This window comes from Cherax quadricarinatus, chromosome 1 (assembly GCF_038502225.1).
Source record: "Cherax quadricarinatus isolate ZL_2023a chromosome 1, ASM3850222v1, whole genome shotgun sequence".
Taxonomy (NCBI): Eukaryota; Metazoa; Arthropoda; class Malacostraca; order Decapoda; family Parastacidae; genus Cherax; species Cherax quadricarinatus.
In genome coordinates, this window is record NC_091292.1 from 82,504,506 (window position 1) to 82,530,856 (window position 26,351).

Consider the following 26,351-nt stretch of genomic DNA (forward strand, 5'->3'; position numbering starts at 1 on the left):
CCTAACGTACACGGTGTACAAGGTCCTGAACGATTCCTTATTAAGATGTCGGAATGCTGTTCTGAGGTTTGCTAGGCGCCCATATGCTGCAGCAGTTATTTGGTTGATGTGCGCTTCAGGAGATGTGCCTGGTGTTATACTCGCCCCAAGATCTTTTTCCTTGAGTGAGGTTTGTAGTCTCTGGCCCCCTAGACTGTACTCCGTCTGCGGTCTTCTTTGCCCTTCCCCAATTTTCATGACTTTGCACTTGGTGGGGTTGAACTCCAGGAGCCAATTGCTGGACCAGGTCTGCAGCCTGTCCAGATCCCTTTGTAGTTCTGCCTGGTCTTCGATCGAATGAATTCTTCTCATCAACTTCACGTCATCTGCAAACATGGACACTTCGGAGTCTATTCCTTCCGTCATGTCGTTCACAAATACCAGAAACAGCACTGGTCCTAGGACTAACCCCTGTGGGACCCCGCTGGTCACAGGCGCCCATTCTGACACCTCGCCATGTACCGTGACTCGCTGCTGTCTTCCTGACGAGTATTCCCTGATCCATTGTAGTGCCTTCCCTGTTATCCCTACTTGGTCCTCCAGTTTTTGCACTAATCTCTTGTATGGAACTGTGTCAAACGCCTTATTGCAGTCCAAGAAAATGCAATCCATCCACCCCTCTCTCTCTTGTCTTGCTGCTGTCACCATGTCATAGAACTCCAGTAGGTTTGAGTCCCTGAAGCCATGTGTGTGTGTGTGTGTGTACACTCACTTATTTGTGGTTGCAGGGGTCGACTCATAGCTCCTGGGTACTAGGTACTAGGTACTCTCTCCCTGCTCCCTGAGCTTCATCATACCTCGTCTTAAAACTATGTATGGTTCCTGCCTCCACTACATCGCTTGTCAGACTGTTCCACTTCCTGACAACTCTGTGGCTGAAGAAATATTTCGTAACGTCCCTTTGACTCATCTGAGTCTTCAGCTTCCAATTGTGACACCTTGTTTCTGTGTCCCATCTCTGGTACATCCTGTCTCTGCCCACCTTGTCTATTCCACGCAGTATTTTGTATATCGTTATCATGTCTCCCCTGACTCTCCTGTCCTCCAGTGTCGTCAGACCGATTTCCCTTAACCTTTCTTCATAGGACATATCCCTTAGCTCTGGAACTAACCTTGTCGCAAACCTTTGCACTTTCTCTAATTTCTTGACGTGCTTGATCAAGTGTGTGTGTGTGTGTGTGTGTGTGTGTGTGTGTGTGTGTGTGTGTGTGTGTGTGTGTCAGTACTCACTTAATTGTGGTTGCAGGGGTCGAGACTCGGCTTCTGGCCCCGCCTCTTCACCGAGTGCTACTAGGTCCTCTCTCCCCCTGCTCCATAAGCTTTATCATACCTCATCTTAAAGCTATGTATGGTTCCTGCCTCCACTACCTCACTTGCTAGATTATTCCACTTCCTGACTACTCTATGACTGAAGAAACACTTCCTAACATCCCTTTGACTCGTCTGGGTCTTCAACTTCCAATTTTGAAACCTTGTTTCTATGTCCCCTTTCTGGAACATCCTGTCTCTGTCCATCTTATCTATTCCACGCAGTATTTTGTATGTCGTTATCATGTCTCTCCTAACCCTCCTGTCCTCCAGTGTCGTCAGGCCGATTTCCCTTAACCTTTCTTCGTAGGACATTCCCCTTAGCCATGGAACTAACTTTGTCGCAAATCTTTGCACTTTCTCTAATTTCTTGACGTGCTTGATCAAGTGTGGGTTCCAAACAGGTGCTGCATACTCCACTATGGGTCTAACGTACACGGTGTACTAGTCTTGAACGATTCCTTACTAAGGTATCGGAACACTGTTCTCAGGTTTGCCAGGCGCCCATATGCTGCAGCAGTTATCTGGTTGATGTGTTCTTCCGGAGACGTGCTCGGTGTTATAATCACCCCAAGATCTTTCTCTCTGAGCGAGATTTACAGTCTTTGGCCACCTAGCCTATACTCCGTCTGGGGTCTTCTGTGCCCTTCCCCGATCTTCATGACTTTGCATTTGGCGGGGTTAAATTCGAGAAGCCAGTTGGTGGACCAGGTGTCCAGTCTGTCCAGGTCTCTTTGAAGCCCTGCCTGATCCTCATCTGATTTATTCTCATTAACTTCACATCATCTGCGAACAGGGACACTTCTGAGTCTAACCTTTCCATCATGTCATTCACATATACCAAAAATAGCACTGGTCCTAGGACCGACCCTTGTGGGACCCCGCTCGTCACAGGTGCCCACTGTGATACCTCATCACGTACCATGACTCTTTGTTGCCTCCCTGTCAGGTATTCTCTGATCCATTGCAGTGCCCTTCCTGTTATACGCGCCTGATCCTCTAGCTTCTGCACTAACCTCTTGTGAGGAACTGTGTCAAAGGCCTTCTTACAGTATAAGAAGATGCAATCAACTCACCCCTCTCGTGTCTTCTTACTTGTGTGTGTGTGTGTGTGTGTGTGTGTGTGTGTGTGTGTGTGTGTGTGTGTGTGTGTGTGTGTGTGTGTGTGTGTGTGTGTGTGTGTGTGTGTGTGTGTGTGTAATGTTTGTTGACTTGTTGGCTGGCACGGGAAGAACTCTGAACAAGGTAACAGCCTCGCCACTAGGCTGGCCGCTCCTCATTTACAAAAAATAATAATATGCTGAATTTAGGCCAGAACCGACGTTAACAAATATTTATGTGATTACGCCAAGTACGGCGAGCAATTTGGGCTTTATTTAATCTGGCCTTAATGTCTTTTTTTTACAGTGACGGAGCCTGCCTGCCTTCCTTCCTTGTCGAGCGGAGAGAGAGAGGGGAGAGAGAGGGGAGAGAGAGAGAGGGGAGAGAGAGAGGGGGGAGAGAGAGAGGGGGGAGAGAGAGAGGGGGGAGAGAGAGAGGGGGGAGAGGGGGAGAGAGGGAGAGAGAGAGAGAGAGAGAGAGAGAGAGAGAGAGAGAGAGAGAGAGAGACAGAGAGAGAGAGAGAGAGAGAGAGAGAGAGAGAGAGAGAGAGAGAGAGAGAGAGAGAATAAGGTTGTCGCTAGATAGCAGTGAGGGGAGCTGTGAGGGGAGGGAGACAATGAGTAGGAAGGAGGGAAGATGATGAGTAGGGAAGGAAAGGGGAAGCACGGAGAAGAGAAGAAGGAAATGAAAGGGGGAAGAAGGAAAGGGGAAGAAAGGAGAGGGAGAAGAAGGAAAGGGGAAGAAGGGGGGGGGGGGAAGAAGGAAAGGGGAAGAAAGGAGAAGCAAGTAGGAGGTAAGAAGGATAGGAAGGAAGAGAGAAGGGAAGAAATGTGAAAGAAACAACTGAAAAGGTGAGGACTGAGGAGGGAGAGGAAAGAGAGGGGATGGAAGAAGGGAAAGAAAAGGAAGGGAAGGAAGGAGAAGGGAAGGAAGGAGAGGGGAAGGGAAGGAAGGAGAGGGAAAGGAAGGGAAGGAAGGAGGGGGGAAGAAGGGAAGGAAGGAGAGGGGGAAGGAAGAAGGGAAGGAAGGAGAGGGGGAAGGAAGAAGGGAAGGAAGGTGTGGGGAAGGGAAGAAGGGAAGGAAGGAGAGGGGAAGGGAAGCAAGGAAGGAGAGGGGAAGGAAGGGAAGGAAGAAGAGGGGAAAGAAGGAGGGAAGAAGGGAAGGAAGGAGAGGGGGAAGAAGGGGGGGGGAGGAAGAAGGGAAGGAAGAGAAGGGGGGAGAAGGGAAGAAGGAGAAGGAAGGGGAAGAAGGGGGGGGAAGGAAAAAGGGAAGGGAAGGGGAAGGAAGAGGGGGAAGGGAGGAAGAAGGGAAGGAAGGAAGAGGGGGAAGGAAAAGGAGGGGGAAGGAAGGGAGAGGGGAAGAAGGGAAGGAAGGAAGGGGAAGAAGAGGGGGAAAGGAAGAAGGGAGGGGGAGGGGAAAGAAGGAGGGGGAAAAAGGGAAGGAAGGAGAGGGGGAAGGAAGAAGGGAAGGAAGGAGAGGGGAAGGAAGGGAAGGAAGAAGCGGGAAAAGAAGGGAAGGAAGGAGAGGGGAAGGAAGGGAAGGAAGAAGCGGGAAAAGAAGGGAAGGAAGGAGGGGGAAGAAGGGAAGGAAGGAGAGGGGAAAGGAAGAAGGGAAGGAAGGAGAGGGGAAAGGAAGAAGGGAAGGAAGGAGAGGGGAAGGAAGAAGGGAAGGAAGGAGAGGGGGAAGGAAGAAGGGAAGGAAGGAGAGGGGGAAGGAAGAAGGGAAGGAAGGAGAGGGGGAAGGAAGAAGGGAAGGAAGGAGAGGGGGAAGGAAGAAGGGAAGGAAGGAGAGGGGGAAGGAAGATGGGAAGGAAGGAGAGGGGGAAGGAAGATGGGAAGGAAGGAGAGGGGCAAGGAAGAAGGGAAGGAAGGAGAGGGGGAAGAAGGGAAGGAAGGAGAGGGGGAAGGAAGAAGGGAAGGAAGGAAGGAGAGGGGGAAGGAAGAAGGGAAGGAAGGAGAGGGGGAAGGAAGAAGGGAAGGAAGAAGAGGGGGAAGGAAGAAGGGAAGGAAGGAGAGGGGGAAGGAAGAAGGGAAGGAAGGAGAGAGGGGGAAGGATGAAGGGAAGGAAGGAGAGGGGGAAGGAAGAAGGGAAGGAAGGAGAGGGGTAAGGAAGAAGGGAAGGAAGGAGAGGGGGAAGGAAGGAGAGGGGGAAGGAAGAAGGGAAGGAAGGAGAGGGGGAAGGAAGAAGGGAAGGAAGGAGAGGGGGAAGGAAGAAGGGAAGGAAGGAGAGAGGGAAGGAAGAAGGGAAGGAAGGAGGGAAGGAAGGAGAGGGGGAAGGAAGAAGGGAAGGAAGGAGAGGGGGAAGGAAGGAAAGAAGGAGAGGGGGGAAGGAAGGAGAGGGGGGAAGGAGAGGGGGAAGGAAGAAGGGAAGGAAGGAGAGGGGGAAGGAAGAAGGGAAGGAACGAGAGGGGGAAGGAAGAAGGGAAGGAACGAGAGGGGGAAGGAAGAAGGGAAGGAAGGAGAGGGGGAAGGAAGAAGGGAAGGAAGGAGAGGGGAAAGGAAGAAGGGAAGGAAGGAGAGGGGGAAGGAAGAAGGGAAGGAAGGAGAGGGGGAAGGAAGAAGGGAAGGAAGGAGAGGGGAAAGGAAGAAGGGAAGGAAGGAGAGGGGAAAGGAAGAAGGGAAGGAAGGAGAGGGGGAAGGAAGAAGGGAAGGAAGGAGAGGGGGAAGGAAGAAGGGAAAGAAGGAGAAGGGGAAGGAAGAAGGGAAGGAAGGAGAGGGGGAAGGAAGAAGGGAAGGAAGGAGAGGGGGGAAGGAAGAAGGAAGGAGAGGAGGGAAAGGAAGGAAGGAGAGGGGGGAAGAAAGGAAGGAGAGGGGGGAAGGAAGGAAAGAAGGAGAGGGGGGAAGGAAGGAAAGAAGGAGAGGGGGAAGGAAGAAGGGAAAGAAGGAGAGGGGGGAAGGAAGAAGGGAAAGAAGGAGAGGGGGAAGGAAGAGTTTGTGAAGGCTGAAGAAGTGTGTTTATATAAGGAAAAACTGAGCGAGTTTGATCAGAAGTGAAGATCAAGAACCTGAGTTGAGCACCGTGGAGCTGCACTCTCCAGGCTGAGGGACTACCTCCACTCTTCTCCAGGCTGAGGGACTACCTCCACTCTTCTCCAGGCTGAGGGACTACCTCCACTCTTCTCCAGGCTGAGGGACTACCTCCGCTCTTCTCCAGGCTGAGGGACTACCTCCACTCTTCTCCAGGCTGAGGGACTACCTCCGCTCTTCTCCAGGCTGAGGGACTACCTCCACTCTTCTCCAGGCTGAGGGACTACCTCCACTCTTCTCCAGGCTGAGGGACTACCTCCACTCTTCTCCAGGCTGAGGGACTACCTCCACTCTTCTCCAGGCTGAGGGACTACCTCCACTCTTCTCCAGGCTGAGGGACTACCTCCGCTCTTCTCCAGGCTGAGGGACTACCTCCACTCTTCTCCAGGCTGAGGGACTACCTCCACTCTTCTCCAGGCTGAGGGACTACCTCCACTCTTCTCCAGGCTGAGGGACTACCTCCACTCTTCTCCAGGCTGAGGGACTACCTCCACTCTTCTCCAGGCTGAGGGACTACCTCCACTCTTCTCCAGGCTGAGGGACTACCTCCACTCTTCTCCAGGCTGAGGGACTACCTCCACTCTTCTCCAGGCTGAGGGACTACCTCCACTCTTCTCCAGGCTGAGGGACTACCTCCACTCTTCTCCAGGCTGAGGGACTACCTCCACTCTTCTCCAGGCTGAGGGACTACCTCCACTCTTCTCCAGGCTGAGGGACTACCTCCACTCTTCTCCAGGCTGAGGGACTACCTCCACTCTTCTCCAGGCTGAGGGACTACCTCCGCTCTTCTCCAGGCTGAGGGACTACCTCCTCCACTCTCCAGGCTGAGGGACTACCTCCATGCTGAGGGACTACCTCCACTCTTCTCCAGGCTGAGGGACTACCTCCACTCTTCTCCAGGCTGAGGGACTACCTCCACTCTTCTCCAGGCTGAGGGACTACCTCCACTCTTCTCCAGGCTGAGGGACTACCTCCACTCTTCTCCAGGCTGAGGGACTACCTCCACTCTTCTCCAGGCTGAGGGACTACCTCCGCTCTTCTCCAGGCTGAGGGACTACCTCCACTCTTCTCCAGGCTGAGGGACTACCTCCACTCTTCTCCAGGCTGAGGGACTACCTCCACTCTTCTCCAGGCTGAGGGACTACCTCCACTCTTCTCCAGGCTGAGGGACTACCTCCACTCTTCTCCAGGCTGAGGGACTACCTCCACTCTTCTCCAGGCTGAGGGACTACCTCCACTCTTCTCCAGGCTGAGGGACTACCTCCGCTCTTCTCCAGGCTGAGGGACTACCTCCACTCTTCTCCAGGCTGAGGGACTACCTCCACTCTTCTCCAGGCTGAGGGACTACCTCCACTCTTCTCCAGGCTGAGGGACTACCTCCACTCTTCTCCAGGCTGAGGGACTACCTCCGCTCTTCTCCAGGCTGAGGGACTACCTCCGCTCTTCTCCAGGCTGAGGGACTACCTCCGCTCTTCTCCAGGCTGAGGGACTACCTCCGCTCTTCTCCAGGCTGAGGGACTACCTCCGCTCTTCTCCAGGCTGAGGGACTACCTCCACTCTTCTCCAGGCTGAGGGACTACCTCCGCTCTTCTCCAGGCTGAGGGACTACCTCCGCTCTTCTCCAGGCTGAGGGACTACCTCCGCTCTTCTCCAGGCTGAGGGACTACCTCCACTCTTCTCCAGGCTGAGGGACTACCTCCACTCTTCTCCAGGCTGAGGGACTACCTCCACTCTTCTCCAGGCTGAGGGACTACCTCCGCTCTTCTCCAGGCTGAGGGACTACCTCCACTCTTCTCCAGGCTGAGGGACTACCTCCACTCTTCTCCAGGCTGAGGGACTACCTCCACTCTTCTCCAGGCTGAGGGACTACCTCCGCTCTTCTCCAGGCTGAGGGACTACCTCCACTCTTCTCCAGGCTGAGGGACTACCTCCAGGCTGAGGGACTACCTCCACTCTTCAGGCTGAGGGACTACCTCCGCTCTTCTCCAGGCTGAGGGACTACCTCCACTCTTCTCCAGGCTGAGGGACTACCTCCACTCTTCTCCAGGCTGAGGGACTACCTCCGCTCTTCTCCAGGCTGAGGGACTACCTCCACTCTTCTCCAGGCTGAGGGACTACCTCCACTCTTCTCCAGGCTGAGGGACTACCTCCGCTCTTCTCCAGGCTGAGGGACTACCTCCGCTCTTCTCCAGGCTGAGGGACTATCTCCGCTCTTCTCCAGACTACCTCCACTCTTCTCCAGGCTGAGGGACTACCTCCACTCTTCTCCAGGCTGAGGGACTACCTCCACTCTTCTCCAGGCTGAGGGACTACCTCCACTCTTCTCCAGGCTGAGGGACTACCTCCACTCTTCTCCAGGCTGAGGGACTACCTCCACTCTTCTCCAGGCTGAGGGACTACCTCCACTCTTCTCCAGGCTGAGGGACTACCTCCACTCTTCTCCAGGCTGAGGGACTACCTCCACTCTTCTCCAGGCTGAGGGACTACCTCCACTCTTCTCCAGGCTGAGGGACTACCTCCACTCTTCTCCAGGCTGAGGGACTACCTCCACTCTTCTCCAGGCTGAGGGACTACCTCCACTCTTCTCCAGGCTGAGGGACTACCTCCACTCTTCTCCAGGCTGAGGGACTACCTCCACTCTTCTCCAGGCTGAGGGACTACCTCCACTCTTCTCCAGGCTGAGGGACTACCTCCTGGCTTCTCCAGTCTTCTCCAGGCTGAGGGACTACCTCCACTCTTCTCCAGGCTGAGGGACTACCTCCACTCTTCTCCAGGCTGAGGGACTACCTCCACTCTTCTCCAGGCTGAGGGACTACCTCCACTCTTCTCCAGGCTGAGGGACTACCTCCACTCTTCTCCAGGCTGAGGGACTACCTCCACTCTTCTCCAGGCTGAGGGACTACCTCCACTCTTCTCCAGGCTGAGGGACTACCTCCACTCTTCTCCAGGCTGAGGGACTACCTCCACTCTTCTCCAGGCTGAGGGACTACCTCCACTCTTCTCCAGGCTGAGGGACTACCTCCACTCTTCTCCAGGAGGGACTGAGGGACTACCTCCACTCTTCTCCAGGCTGAGGGACTACCTCCACTCTTCTCCAGGCTGAGGGACTACCTCCACTCTTCTCCAGGCTGAGGGACTACCTCCACTCTTCACCAGGATGAGGGGCTGAGGGACTACCTCCACTCATCTCCAGTCTGAGGGACTACCTCCACTCTTCTCCAGGCTGAGGGACTACCTCCACTCTTCTCCAGGCTGAGGGACTACCTCCACTCTTCTCCAGGCTGAGGGACTATCTTCACTCTTCTCCAGGCTGACTACCTCCACTCTTCTCCAGGCTGAGGGACTACCTCCACTCTTCTCCAGGCTGAGGGACTACCTCCACTCTTCTCCAGGCTGAGGGACTACCTCCACTCTTCTCCAGGCTGAGGGACTACCTCCACTCTTCTCCAGGCTGAGGGACTACCTCCACTCTTCTCCAGGCTGAGGGACTACCTCCACTCTTCTCCAGGCTGAGGGACTACCTCCACTCTTCTCCAGGCTGAGGGACTACCTCCACTCTTCTCCAGGCTGAGGGACTACCTCCTCTTCTCTTCTCCAGGCTGAGGGACTACCTCCGCTCTTCCTCCGCTCCAGGCTGAGGGACTACCTCCACTCTTCTCCAGGCTGAGGGACTACCTCCACTCTTCTCCAGGCTGAGGGACTACCTCCCAGGCTCTTCTCCAGGCTGAGGGACTACCTCCCACTCTTCTCCAGGCTGAGGGACTACCTCCACTCTTCTCCAGGCTGAGGGACTACCTCCACTCTTCTCCAGGCTGAGGGACTACCTCCACTCTTCTCCAGGCTGAGGGACTACCTCCACTCTTCTCCAGGCTGAGGGACTACCTCCACTCTTCTCCAGGCTGAGGGACTACCTCCACTCTTCTCCAGGCTGAGGGACTACCTCCACTCTTCTCCAGGCTGAGGGACTACCTCCACTCTTCTCCAGGCTGAGGGACTACCTCCACTCTTCTCCAGGCTGAGGGACTACCTCCACTCTTCTCCAGGCTGAGGGACTACCTCCACTCTTCTCCAGGCTGAGGGACTACCTCCACTCTTCTCCAGGCTGAGGGACTGAGTGACTACCTCCACTCTTCTCCACGCTGTTGCTCTACCTCCACTCTTCTCCAGGCTGAGGGACTACCTCCACTCTTCTCCAGGCTGAGGGACTACCTCCACTCTTCTCCAGGCTGAGGGACTACCTCCACTCTTCTCCAGGCTGAGGGACTACCTCCACTCTTCTCCAGGCTGAGGGACTACCTCCACTCTTCTCCAGGCTGAGGGACTACCTCCGGCTGAGGGACTACCTCCTCTCTTCTCCAGGCTGAGGGACTACCTCCGCTCTTCTCCAGGCTGAGGGACTACCTCCACTCTTCTCCAGGCTGAGGGACTACCTCCGCTCTTCTCCAGGCTGAGGGACTACCTCCACTCTTCTCCAGGCTGAGGGACTACCTCCACTCTTCTCCAGGCTGAGGGACTACCTCCACTCTTCTCCAGGCTGAGGGACTACCTCCACTCTTCTCCAGGCTGAGTGACTACCTCCACTCTTCTCCAGGCTGAGGGACTACCTCCACTCTTCTCCAGGCTGAGGGACTACCTCCACTCTTCTCCAGGCTGAGTGACTACCTCCACTCTTCTCCAGGCTGAGGGACTACCTCCACTCTTCTCCAGGCTACCTCCACTCTTCTCCAGGCTGAGGGACTACCTCCACTCTTCTCCAGGCTGAGTGACTACCTCCACTCTTCTCCAGGCTGAGGGACTACCTCCACTCTTCTCCAGGCTGAGTGACTACCTCCACTCTTCTCCAGGCTGAGGGACTACCTCCACTCTTCTCCAGGCTGAGGGACTACCTCCACTCTTCTCCAGGCTGAGGGACTACCTCGACTGTTCTCCAGGCTGAGGGACTACCTCCACTCTTCTCCAGGCTGAGGGACTACCTCCACTCTTGTCCAGGCTGAGGGACTACCTCCACTCTTCTCCAGGCTGAGGGACTACCTCCACTCTTCTCCAGGCTGAGGGACTACCTCCACTCTTCTCCAGGCTGAGGGGCTACCTCCACTCTTCTCCAGGCTGAGTGACTACCTCCACTCTTCTCCAGGCTGAGGGGCTACCTCCACTCTTCTCCATGCTGAGGGACTACCTCCACTCTTCTCCAGGCTGAGTGACTACCTCCGCTCTTCTCCAGGCTGAGGGGCTACCTCCGCTCTTCTCCAGGCTGAGGACTACCTCCACTCTTCTCCAGGCTGAGTGACTACCTCCACTCTTCTCCAGGCTGAGGGACTACCTCCACTCTTCTCCAGGCTGAGTGACTACCTCCACTCTTCTCCAGGCTGAGGGACTACCTCCACTCTTCTCCAGGCTGAGGGACTACCTCCACTCTTCTCCAGGCTGAGGGACTACCTCCACTCTTCTCCAGGCTGAGGGACTACCTCCACTCTTCTCCAGGCTGAGGGACTACCTCCACTCTTCTCCAGGCTGAGGGACTACCTCCACTCTTCTCCAGGCTGAGGGACTACCTCCACTCTTCTCCAGGCTGAGGGACTACCTCCACTCTTCTCCAGGCTGAGGGACTACCTCCACTCTTCTCCAGGCTGAGGGACTACCTCCACTCTTCTCCAGGCTGAGGGACTACCTCCACTCTTCTCCAGGCTGAGGGACTACCTCCACTCTTCTCCAGGCTGAGGGACTACCTCCACTCTTCTCCAGGCTGAGGGACTACCTCCACCCTTCTCCAGACTACCTCCACTCTTCTCCAGGCTGAGGGACTACCTCCACTCTTCTCCAGGCTGAGGGACTACCTCCACTCTTCTCCAGGCTGAGGGACTACCTCCACTCTTCTCCAGGCTGAGGGACTACCTCCACTCTTCTCCAGGCTGAGGGACTACCTCCACTCTTCTCCAGGCTGAGGGACTACCTCCACTCTTCTCCAGGCTGAGGGACTACCTCCACTCTTCTCCAGGCTGAGGGACTACCTCCACTCTTCTCCAGGCTGAGGGACTACCTCCACTCTTCTCCAGGCTGAGGGACTACCTCCATTCTTCTCCAGGCTGAGGGACTACCTCCACTCTTCTCCAGGCTGAGGGACTACCTCCACTCTTCTCCAGGCTGAGGGACTACCTCCACTCTTCTCCAGGCTGAGGGACTACCTCCACTCTTCTCCAGGCTGAGGGACTACCTCCACTCTTCTCCAGGCTGAGGGACTACCTCCACCCTTCTGCAGGCTGAGGGACTACCTCCGCTCTTCTCCAGGCTGAGTGACTACCTCCACCCTTCTGCAGGCTGAGGGACTACCTCCGCTCTTCTCCAGGCTGAGGGACTACCTCCGCTCTTCTCCAGGCTGAGGGACTACCTCCGCTCTTCTCCAGGCTGAGGGACTACCTCCACTCTTCTCCAGGCTGAGGGACTACCTCCACTCTTCTCCAGGCTGAGGGACCACCTCCACTCTTCTCCAGGCTGAGGGACCACCTCCGCTCTTCTCCAGGCTGAGGGACCACCTCCGCTCTTCTCCAGGCTGAGGGACCACCTCCGCTCTTCTCCAGGCTGAGGGACCACCTCCGCTCTTCTCCAGGCTGAGTGACTACCTCCGCTCTTCTCCAGGCTGAGTGACTACCTCCGCTCTTCTCCAGGCTGAGTGACTACCTCCGCTCTTCTCCAGGCTGAGTGACTACCTCCGCTCTTCTCCAGGCTGAGTGACTACCTCCGCTCTTCTCCAGGCTGAGTGACTACCTCCGCTCTTCTCCAGGCTGAGTGACTACCTCCGCTCTTCTCCAGGCTGAGTGACTACCTCCGCTCTTCTCCAGGCTGAGTGACTACCTCCGCTCTTCTCCAGGCTGAGTGACTACCTCCGCTCTTCTCCAGGCTGAGTGACTACCTCCGCTCTTCTCCAGGCTGAGGGACTACCTCCGCTCTTCTCCAGGCTGAGTGACTACCTCCGCTCTTCTCCAGGCTGAGTGACTACCTCCGCTCTTCTCCAGGCTGAGTGACTACCTCCGCTCTTCTCCAGGCTGAGGGACTACCTCCGCTCTTCTCCAGGCTGAGGGACTACCTCCGCTCTTCTCCAGGCTGAGGGACTACCTCCGCTCTTCTCCAGGCTGAGGGACTACCTCCGCTCTTCTCCAGGCTGAGGGACTACCTCCGCTCTTCTCCAGGCTGAGGGACTACCTCCGCTCTTCTCCAGGCTGAGGGACTACCTCCGCTCTTCTCCAGGCTGAGGGACTACCTCCGCTCTTCTCCAGGCTGAGGGACTACCTCCGCTCTTCTCCAGGCTGAGGGACTACCTCCGCTCTTCTCCAGGCTGAGGGACTACCTCCGCTCTTCTCCAGGCTGAGGGACTACCTCCGCTCTTCTCCAGGCTGAGGGACTACCTCCGCTCTTCTCCAGGCTGAGGGACTACCTCCGCTCTTCTCCAGGCTGAGGGACTACCTCCGCTCTTCTCCAGGCTGAGGGACTACCTCCGCTCTTCTCCAGGCTGAGGGACTACCTCCGCTCTTCTCCAGGCTGAGGGACTACCTCCGCTCTTCTCCAGGCTGAGGGACTACCTCCGCTCTTCTCCAGGCTGAGGGACTACCTCCGCTCTTCTCCAGGCTGAGGGACTACCTCCGCTCTTCTCCAGGCTGAGGGACTACCTCCGCTCTTCTCCAGGCTGAGGGACTACCTCCGCTCTTCTCCAGGCTGAGGGACTACCTCCGCTCTTCTCCAGGCTGAGGGACTACCTCCGCTCTTCTCCAGGCTGAGGGACTACCTCCGCTCTTCTCCAGGCTGAGGGACTACCTCCGCTCTTCTCCAGGCTGAGGGACTACCTCCGCTCTTCTCCAGGCTGAGGGACTACCTCCGCTCTTCTCCAGGCTGAGGGACTACCTCCGCTCTTCTCCAGGCTGAGGGACTACCTCCGCTCTTCTCCAGGCTGAGGGACTACCTCCGCTCTTCTCCAGGCTGAGGGACTACCTCCGCTCTTCTCCAGGCTGAGGGACTACCTCCGCTCTTCTCCAGGGTGAGGGACTACCTCCGCTCTTCTCCAGGCTGAGGGACTACCTCCGCTCTTCTCCAGGCTGAGGGACTACCTCCGCTCTTCTCCAGGCTGAGGGACTACCTCCGCTCTTCTCCAGGCTGAGGGACTACCTCCGCTCTTCTCCAGGCTGAGGGACTACCTCCACTCTTCTCCAGGCTGAGGGACTAACTACCTCCACCCTTCTCCAGGCAGAGGGACTACCTCCACCCTTCTCCAGGCAGAGGGACTAACTACCTCCACCCTTCTCCAGGCAGAGGGACTAACTACCTCCACCCTTCTCCAGACAGAGGGACTGACTACCTCCACCCTTCTCCAGGCAGAGGGACTGACTACCTCCACCCTTCTCCAGGCAGAGGGACTGACTACCTCAACTCTTCTCCATACTGAGGGACTGACTACCTCCACCCTTCTCCAGGCAGAGGGACTGACTACCTCAACTCTTCTCCAGACAGAGGGACTGACTACCTCCACCCTTCTCCAGGCAGAGGGACTGACTACCTCAACTCTTCTCCATACTGAGGGACTGACTACCCCCACCATTCTCAGGCAGAGGGACTGACTACCTCAACTCTTCTCCAGGCTGAGGGACTGACTACCTCAACTCTTCTTCAGGCTGAGGGACTGACTACCTCAAATACTTTTTCTCCAAGGTTGATGGACAGATTACATCTTTATTTCATTTCTACTGCTCCCTTTGTATTTGAAGAAGTCTACTTTGTAGGCGAAACGTTTAATCAATAAAGATACCTAACTGTTGCACGTGTCTTAATCTTCAGTTTGTCAGTATTTTATACCATTTTCAACAGTAACTTACATATATCCAAGCAGACAGCACAAAGGCAACACGAACACTATTAGACCGTGTTAACTTAAGCACCAACACTTACCTTGAACTTGTCAATGGTAAAAGAATGGATATAAATTCGTTAGAAAACTTTCAGCGAAGAATGACAAAATTAATACATCGCATCAGAAATCTTCCGTATGAAGAAAGATTGAAGTCCTTTAAATTACATTCTCTTGTAAGACGATGAGGGGAGACATGATTGAAGTGTATAAGTGGAAGATGGGTATTAACAAAAGAGATATAAATAAGGTCCTGAGGATATCCCTCCAAGAGAAAACCCGCAATAATGGATTCAAATTAAATAATTTTTGATTTGTAGATGAATGGTTCAGATTATTATTATTATAATCAAGGGGGAAGCGCTAAACCCGGAGGATTATACAGCGCCTGGGGGGGGGGGATGTGGAAGGCATTCAGGCTTAATTCGGGGAACTGGAGCACAGATCCAATTCCCTAAATCAAGAGCCCCTCACCAACATCAAGGAACCTTCCTTGAGGGCTAAATGGTTCAGAGAACCGACATGTTGATAAATTAGACACATGTGCAACTCTTGGGTATCTTCATTGAGGAAACGTTTCGCCACACAATGGCTTCATCAGTCAATACGTAGGAGAAACTTGAAGAACAGGAGGAGAATGAGGTAATCAGTCCCTCAACCTTGAGTCGATGTGTTCATTCCATGTGTCTAATTTATCAAGTTTTGATTTGGAAAGGATACAGGAAGGTATTGGTTTGGAAATAGGGTAGTTGATGAGTGGAACAGTCTGCCTAGTAGAGTGATTGAAGCTAAAACCTTGGGTAGCCTCAAATTTAGGTTCGATAAATACATGAGTGAAAGGGGTTGGATTTAATGTGATTTCCTTATTGAACATTAAAATGGTATAAAATACCGACAGGTTGTTAGGTAAGACACATATGCAACAGTTAGGTATCTTTATTTCGAAACGTTTCGCCTACACAGTATTGTTTCATACTATGGAACAATGCTCTTCTCCAGACTGAGGGACTGACCACCTCAAAACTTTAAGGGTGATGGACTGATTACATCGTCTTCAAGTATCTTCTGCTTCTATCAACTTTTCTGTACTCGACTGAAGAAGCCTACTTTGTAGGCGAAACGTTTCGAAATAAAGATACCTAACTGTTGCATATGTGATTTCTTTATTGTAGATTAACTTTATGTAGGTCAATATAGGTTTACCTAACCTAACTTAGGATGACAAGTATTAAATCTGAGAACATAAGAATGGAGGAACACTGAAGAAGGCCTGCTGGCCCATACGAGGCAAGTCCTTATCTGTTTAAAGCTTAAATGGGGAAGAAATTAATGAAGTGTAATGCGTGCGAAAATGCACGACCCATTTGAAGGACTTGTGAATGTTAAATCATTGTATCCCTGAGCCAAGCACTCGCCATGGGCTACACTTGAGCATATTAAATCATTGTATCCCCTGTTGATTCATTATTACATTCACAAGCAATGTGAGGGGAGATTAACATTCTGCAATGTAAGAGAGGAGGGAGGGGGAAAGGAATGGGCGAACGCAAGCAGAATTGCGTAATTAGCAAGTTAACACAACACAAGGAACAGTGGCATAAACCTTGGTAATAAATATCGACAAGTTGGTTTGGAAAACCCCGTAAGCAAACACTAGGACATACTTGTTAGAAAACGTTTCGGTCCTGGGAACTTGATCACTTCTAACATACAGAGGTTAAAAGTCAACCAGTCAACGTTACAGCACCTCAGTGCCTAAAAATATGCAGATATGGTTAAGATGTTCAATTGTTGTTCAAACAGAACATCAGAATGGGGAAGAAATGTGATGTTAGTGACTGACTGTGGAATGATTCTTGGTGCCAGACAGGTGGGGTGGTTTGAGTATCTCAGAAACTGATCTGCGATTTTCAACCACAACAGTCTCTAGATTTTACAGACAACGCTGTGAAAAACAAAACATCCAGTGAGCGGCAGTTCTGTGGGTGAAAACGCCCTGATAATGAGAGAAGTCAGAGGAGAATGACCAGACTGGTTCAAGCTGAGAGGAAGGTGACCAACTCAGATAACCATGTATTAAAACAGTGGTATGCAGAAGAGTATCTCTGAACACACAATATATCAAACCTTGAAGTGGATGGGATATAACAGCAGAAGACCACATTAGGTTCAACTACTGTCAGCTAATAACAAACAAAGGAAGCTAGAGTGGGCACAGGCTCAGTAAAACTGGAAACATTTTCCTGCTTCATGTTGACATGTCGCAGTGAAGCAGCGATGGGGGAGGGTTTTAAAGTCCCCCATGGCCTTACTACCATCACTTCCATCCCTCATAACCTTGTCTCTGTCACCCCCACTCCTCAGGACCTTGTCAATGTTACCCCCACCCTTCATGACCTTGCCTATGTCACCCCTGCCCCCCTTGGACCTTATCTATGTCACCTCCCCCCCCCCCATGAACTTGCCTTCTACGCACACTCATACCGCCCCCTTCCCTGAGAACATCCCACTACGCTACTCTGCTTGTTCCTCCTCAAAATATGTATCTCCCCTTCCCTCCCCTCTCCTCACCACCTTCCATGCCTCCGTGTCGTCCAATATCAACAAGCTCCCGGCCTTCCATCTCCCCTCCTTCCCAAGCTCCCTCCCCGGCCAAATGCCCCTCCCATACCGTACCCACCTCTTATGGCTGCTGGTCCTGTTCCCTTCTACTGCTCCTCCGTCCCCCCTTCAACTCTTCCTGACCTAATCAATTGTTCTTGGCCCCCTCAACTCTTCCTGGCCTCATCAATTGTTCCTGGCCCCATCAACTGTTCCTGGCCTCCTCAGCTGCTCCTGGCCTCCCTTAACGGTTCCTGGCTTCCCGTAGCTGTTCCTGGCCTCCCTTAGATGCTCCTTGCCCCATCAATTGTTCCTGGCCTCCCTTAGCTGTTCCTGGCCTCCCTTTGCTGCTCCTGGCCTCCATCAACTGTTCCTGGTCTCCATCAACTGTTCCTGGCCTCCATCAACCGTTTCTGGCCTCCTACAACTGTTCCTGGATAACTGTTCCTGGCCTCCTACAACTGTTCCTGGTCTCCAACTCTTCCTGTTTAACAACTGTTCCTGGCCTCCATCAACCGTTTCTGGCCTACAATTGTTCCTGGCCTCCAACAACTGTTCCTGGCCTCAAACAACCGTTCCTGGCCTCAAACAACTGTTCCTGGCCTCCAACAACCGTTCCTGGCCTCCTACAACTGTTCTTGACCTCATCAATTGTTCCTGACCTCCATCAACTGTTCCTGGCCTCCATAAACTGTTCCTGACCTCCATCAACTGTACCTGGCCTCCATCAACTGTTCCTGATCCCCAACAACTGCTCCTGGCCTCCATCAACTTTTCTTGATCTCCATCAACTGTTCCTGACCTCCAACAACTGTTCCTGGCCTCCATCAATTGTTCCTGATCCCCAACAACTGTTCCTGACCTCCAAAAACTGTTCCTGATCCCCAACAACTGCTCCTGGCCTCCATCAACTTTTCCTGATCTCCATCAACTGTCCCTGGCCTCCAACAACTGTCCCTGGCCTCCAACAACTGCTCCTGGCCTCCATCAACTGCTCCTGGCCTCCAACTGTTCCTGGCTTCCAACTGTTCCTGGCCTCCATCAACTGTTTCAGTCTCTCCTGGCTCTCCTCCCGGACCCTTCAAGGTGCCACTTGTCTACTGCGATAATTTGTAGTTTCCACAACAATTTGTTTTTCATGTTGACTCGCCCGAGGGGAGCAGCGGAGGAGGGGAGCAGCGGAGGAGGGGAGCAGCGGAGGAGGGGAGCAGCTGAGGAGGGGAGCAGCTGAGGAGGGGAGCAGCGGAGGAGGGGAACAGCAGAGTGAAGCAGCTGAGGGGAGCAGCGGAGGAGGGGAGCAGCGAAGGAGGGGAGCAGCGAAGGAGGGGAGCAGTGGAGGGGGGAGCAGTGGAGGAGGGGAGCAGCAGTGGAGGGGAGCAGCAGAGTGAAGCAGCGGGGGAGGGGAACAGCGGAGGAACTGAACAGCAGAGGAAGGGAACAGAGGGGAAGAGCAGAGAAGGGAACAGTGGAGGAAGGGAACAGCAGAGGGAAACATCGGAAGGGAACAGCGGAGGAGAACAGCAGAGAGAAACATCGGAGGGTAACAGCGGAAGAGGGGACACAGCACAGGGGAACAACTTAGGGAAACAGTGGAGGAGAAGTAGTGGAGGTGGGGAACAGTGGACAATGGGAACAACCGAGTAGGGTAACAGTGAGGGAGAGAAACAACGGAGGAACTAGAGAACAAGTGACCTGAGTGTTATCATGGTTAGTGTCTTCAACATTCCTTGTTTTGAAATTTCTAGTTTCCTGACCCACAGTTGTCCTTGCGATTATGATAATGACACTGTTGTGATCCTTGAAGGTGAGGGCTGACATGATCACTCGAAGGTCTCTCACATTAGCCTTACGCTCTGAGGGATCAGAGTTTATTTTATATTCCGATGCCGAAACTTGTCCTCACTGGTATCATCTGCAACGGATGATACTGAGCTGTGATTTATGTATCCGAGTTCCCTCTTATTATACTTTTGATTTTATTCGTTAGAAAATTAAATATCCACCTGCCCACATTTCCAATTCTTTTTTTGAACGCATATTGTAATTACACTATGATCATACTTGCCAAAGGCTTTTGTGAAGTCTGTGTACATATCTACATTTTGCTCGTCTTCCAAGGCATCTATGGGCATGTCGTAATGGTGAAGCAACTGCAAGAGACAGGAGCGACCTGCTCTACACCCATACTGTCCTGGGTTGTGCGACTCTTGAAATTCCATGTGACAGCAATCTAGCTTCTTCAGACTCTCAAAAGAGTCTGATATGCGGGACGTCAGCACTATCGGTCTATAGGTCTTCTGCGATTACTTTACAGCCGTCTTTTTTGGGACTGGGGCTATGACAGTGATTTTTAAAGGACTGAGATGATTTCCCTGTCCAGACTCCTCCTCAGAACATTCAAGGCACGAGATAGTGGTTTCATGCAGTTCTTAATGACTATGGAGTTGGGCGAGTCTGAGCCCAGGGCAGAGCGCAGGGGCATGCGAGTCATGACATTTTCGAGGTAAGTTGGGTTATAGTTATGTCATAACTAAATGTTAGAGTTTTGAGTCTCAACCATGAAAAACTTATTCGGCTATACAGCTGTTATTCTTTAGAATAATGGTTCATTGAACATAGCGTCATAATATAACTTCCCACATTTCCATGTTGGCACGAGTATAGGTTCCAGCTCCAATACTGGATGTGGCTTTCAGAGATGGATTTTACATATGAGAAATATTTAGATTTCTCTTAATTTAATTTATAGATTTTCGTCCCTCTGCCTCTCCTGGGCTCTGTGTTATACATTTAGTTTGAACTCATTATTTTCCATTTCCCTGGTTAATGTTCCTTTCCGTTCTTCAGAAAGTCTGTAGCATTGTGAAGCTCTATAATTCTCAGTCTTCGCCTGTAGAGGAAGAAACTCTCTTTTTAACTTGCATCATCTCCTTTTTCTTAATGTTACGTGTGTATGAAACACTTCTAGAGCCATGAAACACATCCTCTCCAGTTACGGTTTTAAGTCATATCAGTCATATTTTCTTTCCAGTATATTTTATCAAGGTCATGATTTATTTGCTCCCAGTTAATGTTTTTGTTGTTGAAACTAAATTATTTGTTTTTCCCACAATAATGTTTCGTACCAGATCTTCAATGTGAATATAAGGTTAAGGGTATTTTCTAGTCTGGTCGGTTCCACTATTTGCTGGCTTACGGTGAATTTGTTGCCGAGTCTTAAGAGGTCGCCTGTGAGACTTCATCTGGACTATAGCTCCTGGGATTTTTTGTCCATTACAGTCTGTGTTACATACTTCCCTTTTAGATGCCGTAAACTGAAATCTCCAAACAAGAAAATATTTGGAGTCGGGTTTGAAAGATTTTCAATAGATGATTTTCAAACTATTGGAAGTTGTGTTTGGTGGCTTATAAACAAGTACAATAAACAGATTCTGATTTTTTTTATTTACTTCCAAAACTTCAACATCATTTGTGGCATGAAGTAACTCAGTGAAAATGAGGGACTCTTAACGTACAGAATCACCACTTCCTTCCCTCGGTCTACTTTTTCTGTAGCATGATTGTACTCAAGCATCCATATTTCACTGTCAAAGTAATCTTTTACGTGCGTCTCTGTGAAAACCGCAAACAATGGATTTGACTCAGTCAGGAGTCTACTAATAAATGGTATCTTGTTATTGTTTTTTTGTTTTAAGACCTTGTATATTTACAAACATAAATGTTATATTATTCGTTGTTGTGCTTGGAGCTTTTGGGTTAGTCTTAATATCTGTGGCTTTGAGTCAGTCACTGGGTTTTGTTTCCAGTTCCATCATGGCTCCAAGGTGCAGCTACATTCTTATAATTTTTTTGCCATTCTTTTTTCGCTTCCTGGCACTAAAAAAATCACTGGTGTATGTTTAAGTGTCCCATGAAGCTGACTGTCCGCGAGGCCTTATTCGCCTCGTTCCCTTTCTGTGGAATATAGGACAAGTTGTATCATAACACTGTCTTACGTACTGTGGCTCGTGGCCTGGTTGTTCAACCATCAGTAAAATGGATACCTGGGTATTAGTCGACTGGTGTGGGTCGCATCCCGGGACAGAATTGACCTAATTTGTCCAAAATACTCTGCATAATAAGCGGCTTTCTATATAGTAGTATGTCATTGATGTCAGCTAGGACTGTATACTTTTTACATGTACCTGTAGAAATAAAGATATTTTAATTGCGACACACTTTTGCATGGAAGTATTTACAGGTCTTGGATCGACATACGCCTTTATTTACGAGACTGCGCATTCCTTTGGATTGTCTACCTGACATTTTCCATTTCTTGTATCAGTTGGTCCGTGTGTGCGAACCCACCATGAATGCCGGCACACTTGTATATGCTGGTGACTGTGGTCAGTTGGCTTTGCATGAGGCACTATTTCGTTTTCAGTACTTGCAACTGATTCGGATGATTCTGAATTAGTACCAGGGTTGGAGGCTGTGAGGAGAGTAATGTTGCCCTGTACTTCGTGTCTGTGATGTGTATCTTCCGCTGTGCACTCCGGCATGTCCATGTATTCAGCTGAACACAGCGCACACTCTGTACATCCTCTGGCGGTGTTGGCTGTGGTTGTAGTAGTGACAGTGATGGTGGTAGTAACTGTAGAATTGTTGTGCACCCCATATCCATTCATCCTGTGGATGGTAGTGGCTAGTTTACTGTGCACCCCATATCCATCCTGTGGATATGAGGTGCACAAGAGCATATACCGGCAGATACACAAAAGACCTAGAAACTAAGCCTCACAAGGAAGTACATCTGGATTTATATATCAAGTTCACTTATCTGTTGCAAAGAAATTTAGAATATTTACTGAATATGTCCGGTCTCTTGTTTTCATTAATAAAATAGCGCTGAATTGTTTATTGACCATGCAGTCAGCCTTACTAACCATTAAACTACACTGCATTTACTTTGATCATGTGTGTGTCTGCCGAACCGCCAGAAGTACTTGTAACCAAGCCTAAGTCTGGCTACTACAACATCAGTCAGTCTGTTCACATTGCAAACTGCTTCGTAAACATGCTTATCTACGTTCATGTTGTGATACTGAGTAACGGATTTACTCAGACTTCTAACATTCTCATTATTTACTTCTCACCTATTATTAATATTATTAATGCTAGACACAGATATACCAAACCAAAGTTATAGTCAACATTTTCCTTAAAGGTACTTTCTTTAGCTAACTTATCAACATTTATGAAGGAATAATTCAATGCGTGACGCATCCATAAGAATTATACATTAATTCCATTCTCTCTGAATTTTGTGTATCTATATCTGACTTCTCTAATGACTGTGATGTTAGAATCATTTCTGTGAATCAAGTGCCATTAGGATGGCAAACAATTCAGTTTGCAGTATCTTATCCCTACCTCAACATGGCTGTTATGGTTATCTAGGGAGGTGACAACAAGAGCAGATGCCGCCCTGCTAGAGTATATAATTTGAATTATATTATTACTAACAGTTTGGTGAGAATTTTTTTGAGTAATTACCTTTGGAAGTGATTTAAGAAAGGAATTACTAGTGATGAGTTTCTTGGGAGGGACTTTAGGATATGTGACAATAAATTAATAAAACTTCCGTGGAGGGGTGAAATGTTCTTGTTGTCTATAGTGAAGGTTATAAAACCTAACTATGTTTACATTCACTCAACCACATCAACAATGTTAAGTATTCACAAACTAGAGGAAAATAATAATACAGAAGAACAGTGCTGTGTTGTAACTCTCTTAAAGTGCTTGGAATGTTGCGACTGTGTTGCTTTGGAGGCTTCAAGACACGCAGAGAGATGAGTTAGGTGTTGAGAAGGGAGATGCAACACACATGTGTAATGCAACACATGTGTGTGATGCAACACAGAATAATTACCGTTACCAAGAAGCTGCACAGCGTTGAACAGTATCCAGTCTTGAAGGCACACTGAAAATTAGAAGTTCTTACTTCATCAGTGGGAAAAATATTGTGCAGTTGAACACTGTGTAAAACATTGTGTTTAGTGTAGCCATAGTTCCTGAGAACTGGTAGTGTTTAAGTGTGTTTATTGCAGTCACAGTTCCTGAGAAATGGGAACCAATACACAGGTGTGAATTGTAGATGTAATATACCATGATAGAAAACCAGTAAGACAGTACAGTATATAAGCACGTATACGAACACACACACAAAAAAAAAACACACAATCTCTCTCTTTCTATTCTCTCTTTCCTTCTCTCTCTCTCTCTTTTTCCCTCCCTCTCTTCTCTCTCTCACACACACACAAAAAAAAGCACAACTGGTAAATTTATGGATACTTTTGAAGAAGCTATAGTAGTAATATATATGAGACTGAAGACGACATTTGTCAGGTCCATCTTGGAGTACACAGCACCAGTATGAGTCACATATCTGGTAAAGCATGTAAGAAAATTGGATAAAAAAAAACATACAAGAATTACAATGAGACTGGTTGCACAGCTATGAGGAGAAACTAGAGGAGCTAAACTTAAGACACTAGAGAACAGGACCTGGGGGTGACATGATTACGACATATAAAATACTGAGGGGGGGAATGATTTTCTGATGCCAATGAGGAGGCTCTTGATCCAAGGAAGTGGATGTCTCCCACTCAACGCCTCCTATTTTCCAGACGCTATGTGACCCCTACACGTACAAGGGCTTCCATATGCTTAACTTCACATTAACTTCGCATTCATTTGATGGTTACGTTCAAATTTTGCAGCAGTTCTTGTGCCTCAGCAAGATTCTCTGGTGTCAGTGTTCCAGTGTCAGTGTTCCAGTGTCAAGTGTTCCAGTGTCAGTGGTCCAGTGTCAGTGTTCCAGTGTCAGTGTTCCAGTGTCAAGTGTTCCAGTGTTAGTGTTCCAGTGTCAGTGTTCGTGTTAGTGTTCCAGTGTCAGTGTTCCAGTGTCAAGTGTTCCAGTGTCAGTGGTCCAGTGTCAGTGTTCCAGTGTCAAGTGTTCCAGTGTCAAGTGTTCCAGTGTCAAGTGTTACAGTGTCAGTGGTCCAGTGTCAGTGTTCCAGTGTCAGTGTTTGTCAAGTGTTCCAGTGTTAGCGTTCCAGTGTCAGTGTTCCAGTGTCAGTGTTCCAGTGTCAGTGTTCGTGTTAGTGTTCCAGTGTCAGTGTTCCAGTGTCAAGTGTTCCAGTGTTAGTGTTCCAGTGTCAGTGGTCCAGTGTCAAGTGTTCCAGTGTCAGTGGTCCAGTGTCAGTGTTCCAGTGTTAGCGTTCCAGTGTCAGTGTTCCAGTGTCAGTGGTCCAGTGTCAAGTGTTCCAGTGTCAAGTGTTCCAGTGTTAGTGTTCCAGTGTCAGTGTCAAGTGTTCCAGTGTTAGTGTTCCACTGTCTGTGTTCCAGTGTTAGTGATCCAGTGTTAGTGTTCCAGTGTCAGTGTTCCAGTGTTAGTGTTCCAGTGTCAGTGTTCCAGTGTCAAGTGTTCCAGTGTTAGCGTTCCAGTGTTAGTGTTCCAGTGTTAGTGTTCCAGTGTTAGTGGTCCAGTGTCAAGTGTTCCAGTGTTAGTGTTCCAGTGTCAGTGTTCCAGTGTCAAGTGTTCCAGTGTTAGTGTTCCAGTGTTAGTGTTCCAGTGTTAGTGTTCCAGTGTCAGTGTTCCAGTGTCAAGTGTTCCAGTGTTAGTGTTCCAGTGTCAAGTGTTCCAGTGTTAGCGTTCCAGTGTTAGTGTTCCAGTGTTAGTGTTCCAGTGTTAGTGTTCCAGTGTTAGTGTTCCAGTGTCAGTGTTCCAGTGTCAAGTGTTCCAGTGTCAGTGTTCCAGTGTTAGTGTTCCAGAAATTAATTCTTAACCAAACTACCATCACTCAGTAATAATGGTAGAATTACCCACAAAATTTTAAGCAAATAGACACATGCAATAAATGTAACCTTTTATTGTGGCAACGTTTCACTCTCCAGGAGCTTTGTCAATCTTGACAAAGCTCCTGGAGAGCGAAACGTTGCCACAATGCCACATTAGTTGCATCTGTGTCCATTTACCTAACACAGCTTCACTTCCAGTTCTTAAGTACATACGTTGTTTTATCTTGGTCATCTGAGTTACAATAACAACAAGACAGCAATCTGAAAATTAAATTAATATTCATCTTTGTTCACCTTGGAACACTAGTAAGTCGCTTCAGGTTCAACGTCCACCTCGGCTGTGTTCAAACCAGTTCACTTGCTCTAACTGCAATATTCAACATACCAGGAACACTGTTGTAATAAGATCACAGTAACTATATCACAATGTACAAAAACAACCTGTGAAAAAAGTAGTGAACTTCCAGGCGCTCTCATGACTTCTCACATTATTAAGGTCATTGATAATGCGAGAAATCACGAAAGCGTTTGGAAGTTTACTATTTTTTTTTTCACAGTGGCTTTTATGTATATCAAAAACACTGTTCACCTGTTCTTACTGCAATATTCAACGTGCCAGAAACACTTTCAAAAAATTTTGAACTAGAATGTGACCCGCGTGCCAAGCGGGTATCAAAAAAAAAAAAAAAACTGAATTTAAGAATTCTAGATCTTACATCATAGAAAACTTAATCCTGAACTTGATAATAATTTTGTAATAACTTCTTTATTTGGAAAATAATTATAATTTGTCCTGTTGTAGTTTGTGAGGCAGAGTCTTAATGTAGATATTTTTAAACATGTTTAATATTAATTAATATTTTAAAAAACATCGGCTAGTATTGGCAGTTTTTTCACCGATATCGTAAAAATAGTCGATACCAATACTACGGCACATGCCTAGTATATGCGTATATTATATATCAATAACAACACTGCGACTAGCTGGGGGAACGAATCCCTGTTGTTTCAGCCCGCCTCATGATGAGCGAAAATTCACGACGCTCTAACCCTTGGACCATCCAAGAATCATGTACCCAGCAGAGCTACATGTTGTTCTGTGATCTATGGACATACGATGGTGTGGGTGCCTTAGAGCTAATTTCCTTCTACTCCCCGTTTGGTGTACTACCCTCCACGAGCAGTATATATGGTATTGTAATCACGAACGACTGGTATTTAATCAATAACAACACTACGACTAGCCAGGGGATCGAACCCGCGTTGTTAACCCGCCTCACGGTGAGCGAAAATTCACGACGCTCTAACCCAATGGACCATAAAATCCTACAAAAATCGTCTATCATATGTCCTCGGATCATGGTACAAAACCTACCTCTGCTGGGTGCGTGATTTTTGTAGGATTGTGTGGTCCAGTGAGTTAGAGTGTCATGAATTTTCGCTCACCATGAGGCGGGCTGCAACAACACAGGTTCGATCCCCTGGCTTGTCGCAGTGTTGTTTTTAAATACCACTCGTTCATGGTTACAATAATATATATTATA

General features: G+C 49.9%; 1 protein-coding gene across 1 annotated transcript in view; it reads right to left on the minus strand.

Moving 5' to 3' along the window:
* Positions 1-26,351, minus strand: part of LOC128685712 (uncharacterized) — a 328,233-nt gene that overhangs the window by 147,077 nt on the left and 154,805 nt on the right. Inside the window, exon 4 of the mRNA XM_070086000.1 lies at positions 22,877-22,927. Within this exon, the coding sequence (XP_069942101.1) occupies positions 22,877-22,927 (51 nt within the window). The remainder of the gene's footprint in view (positions 1-22,876; positions 22,928-26,351) is intronic.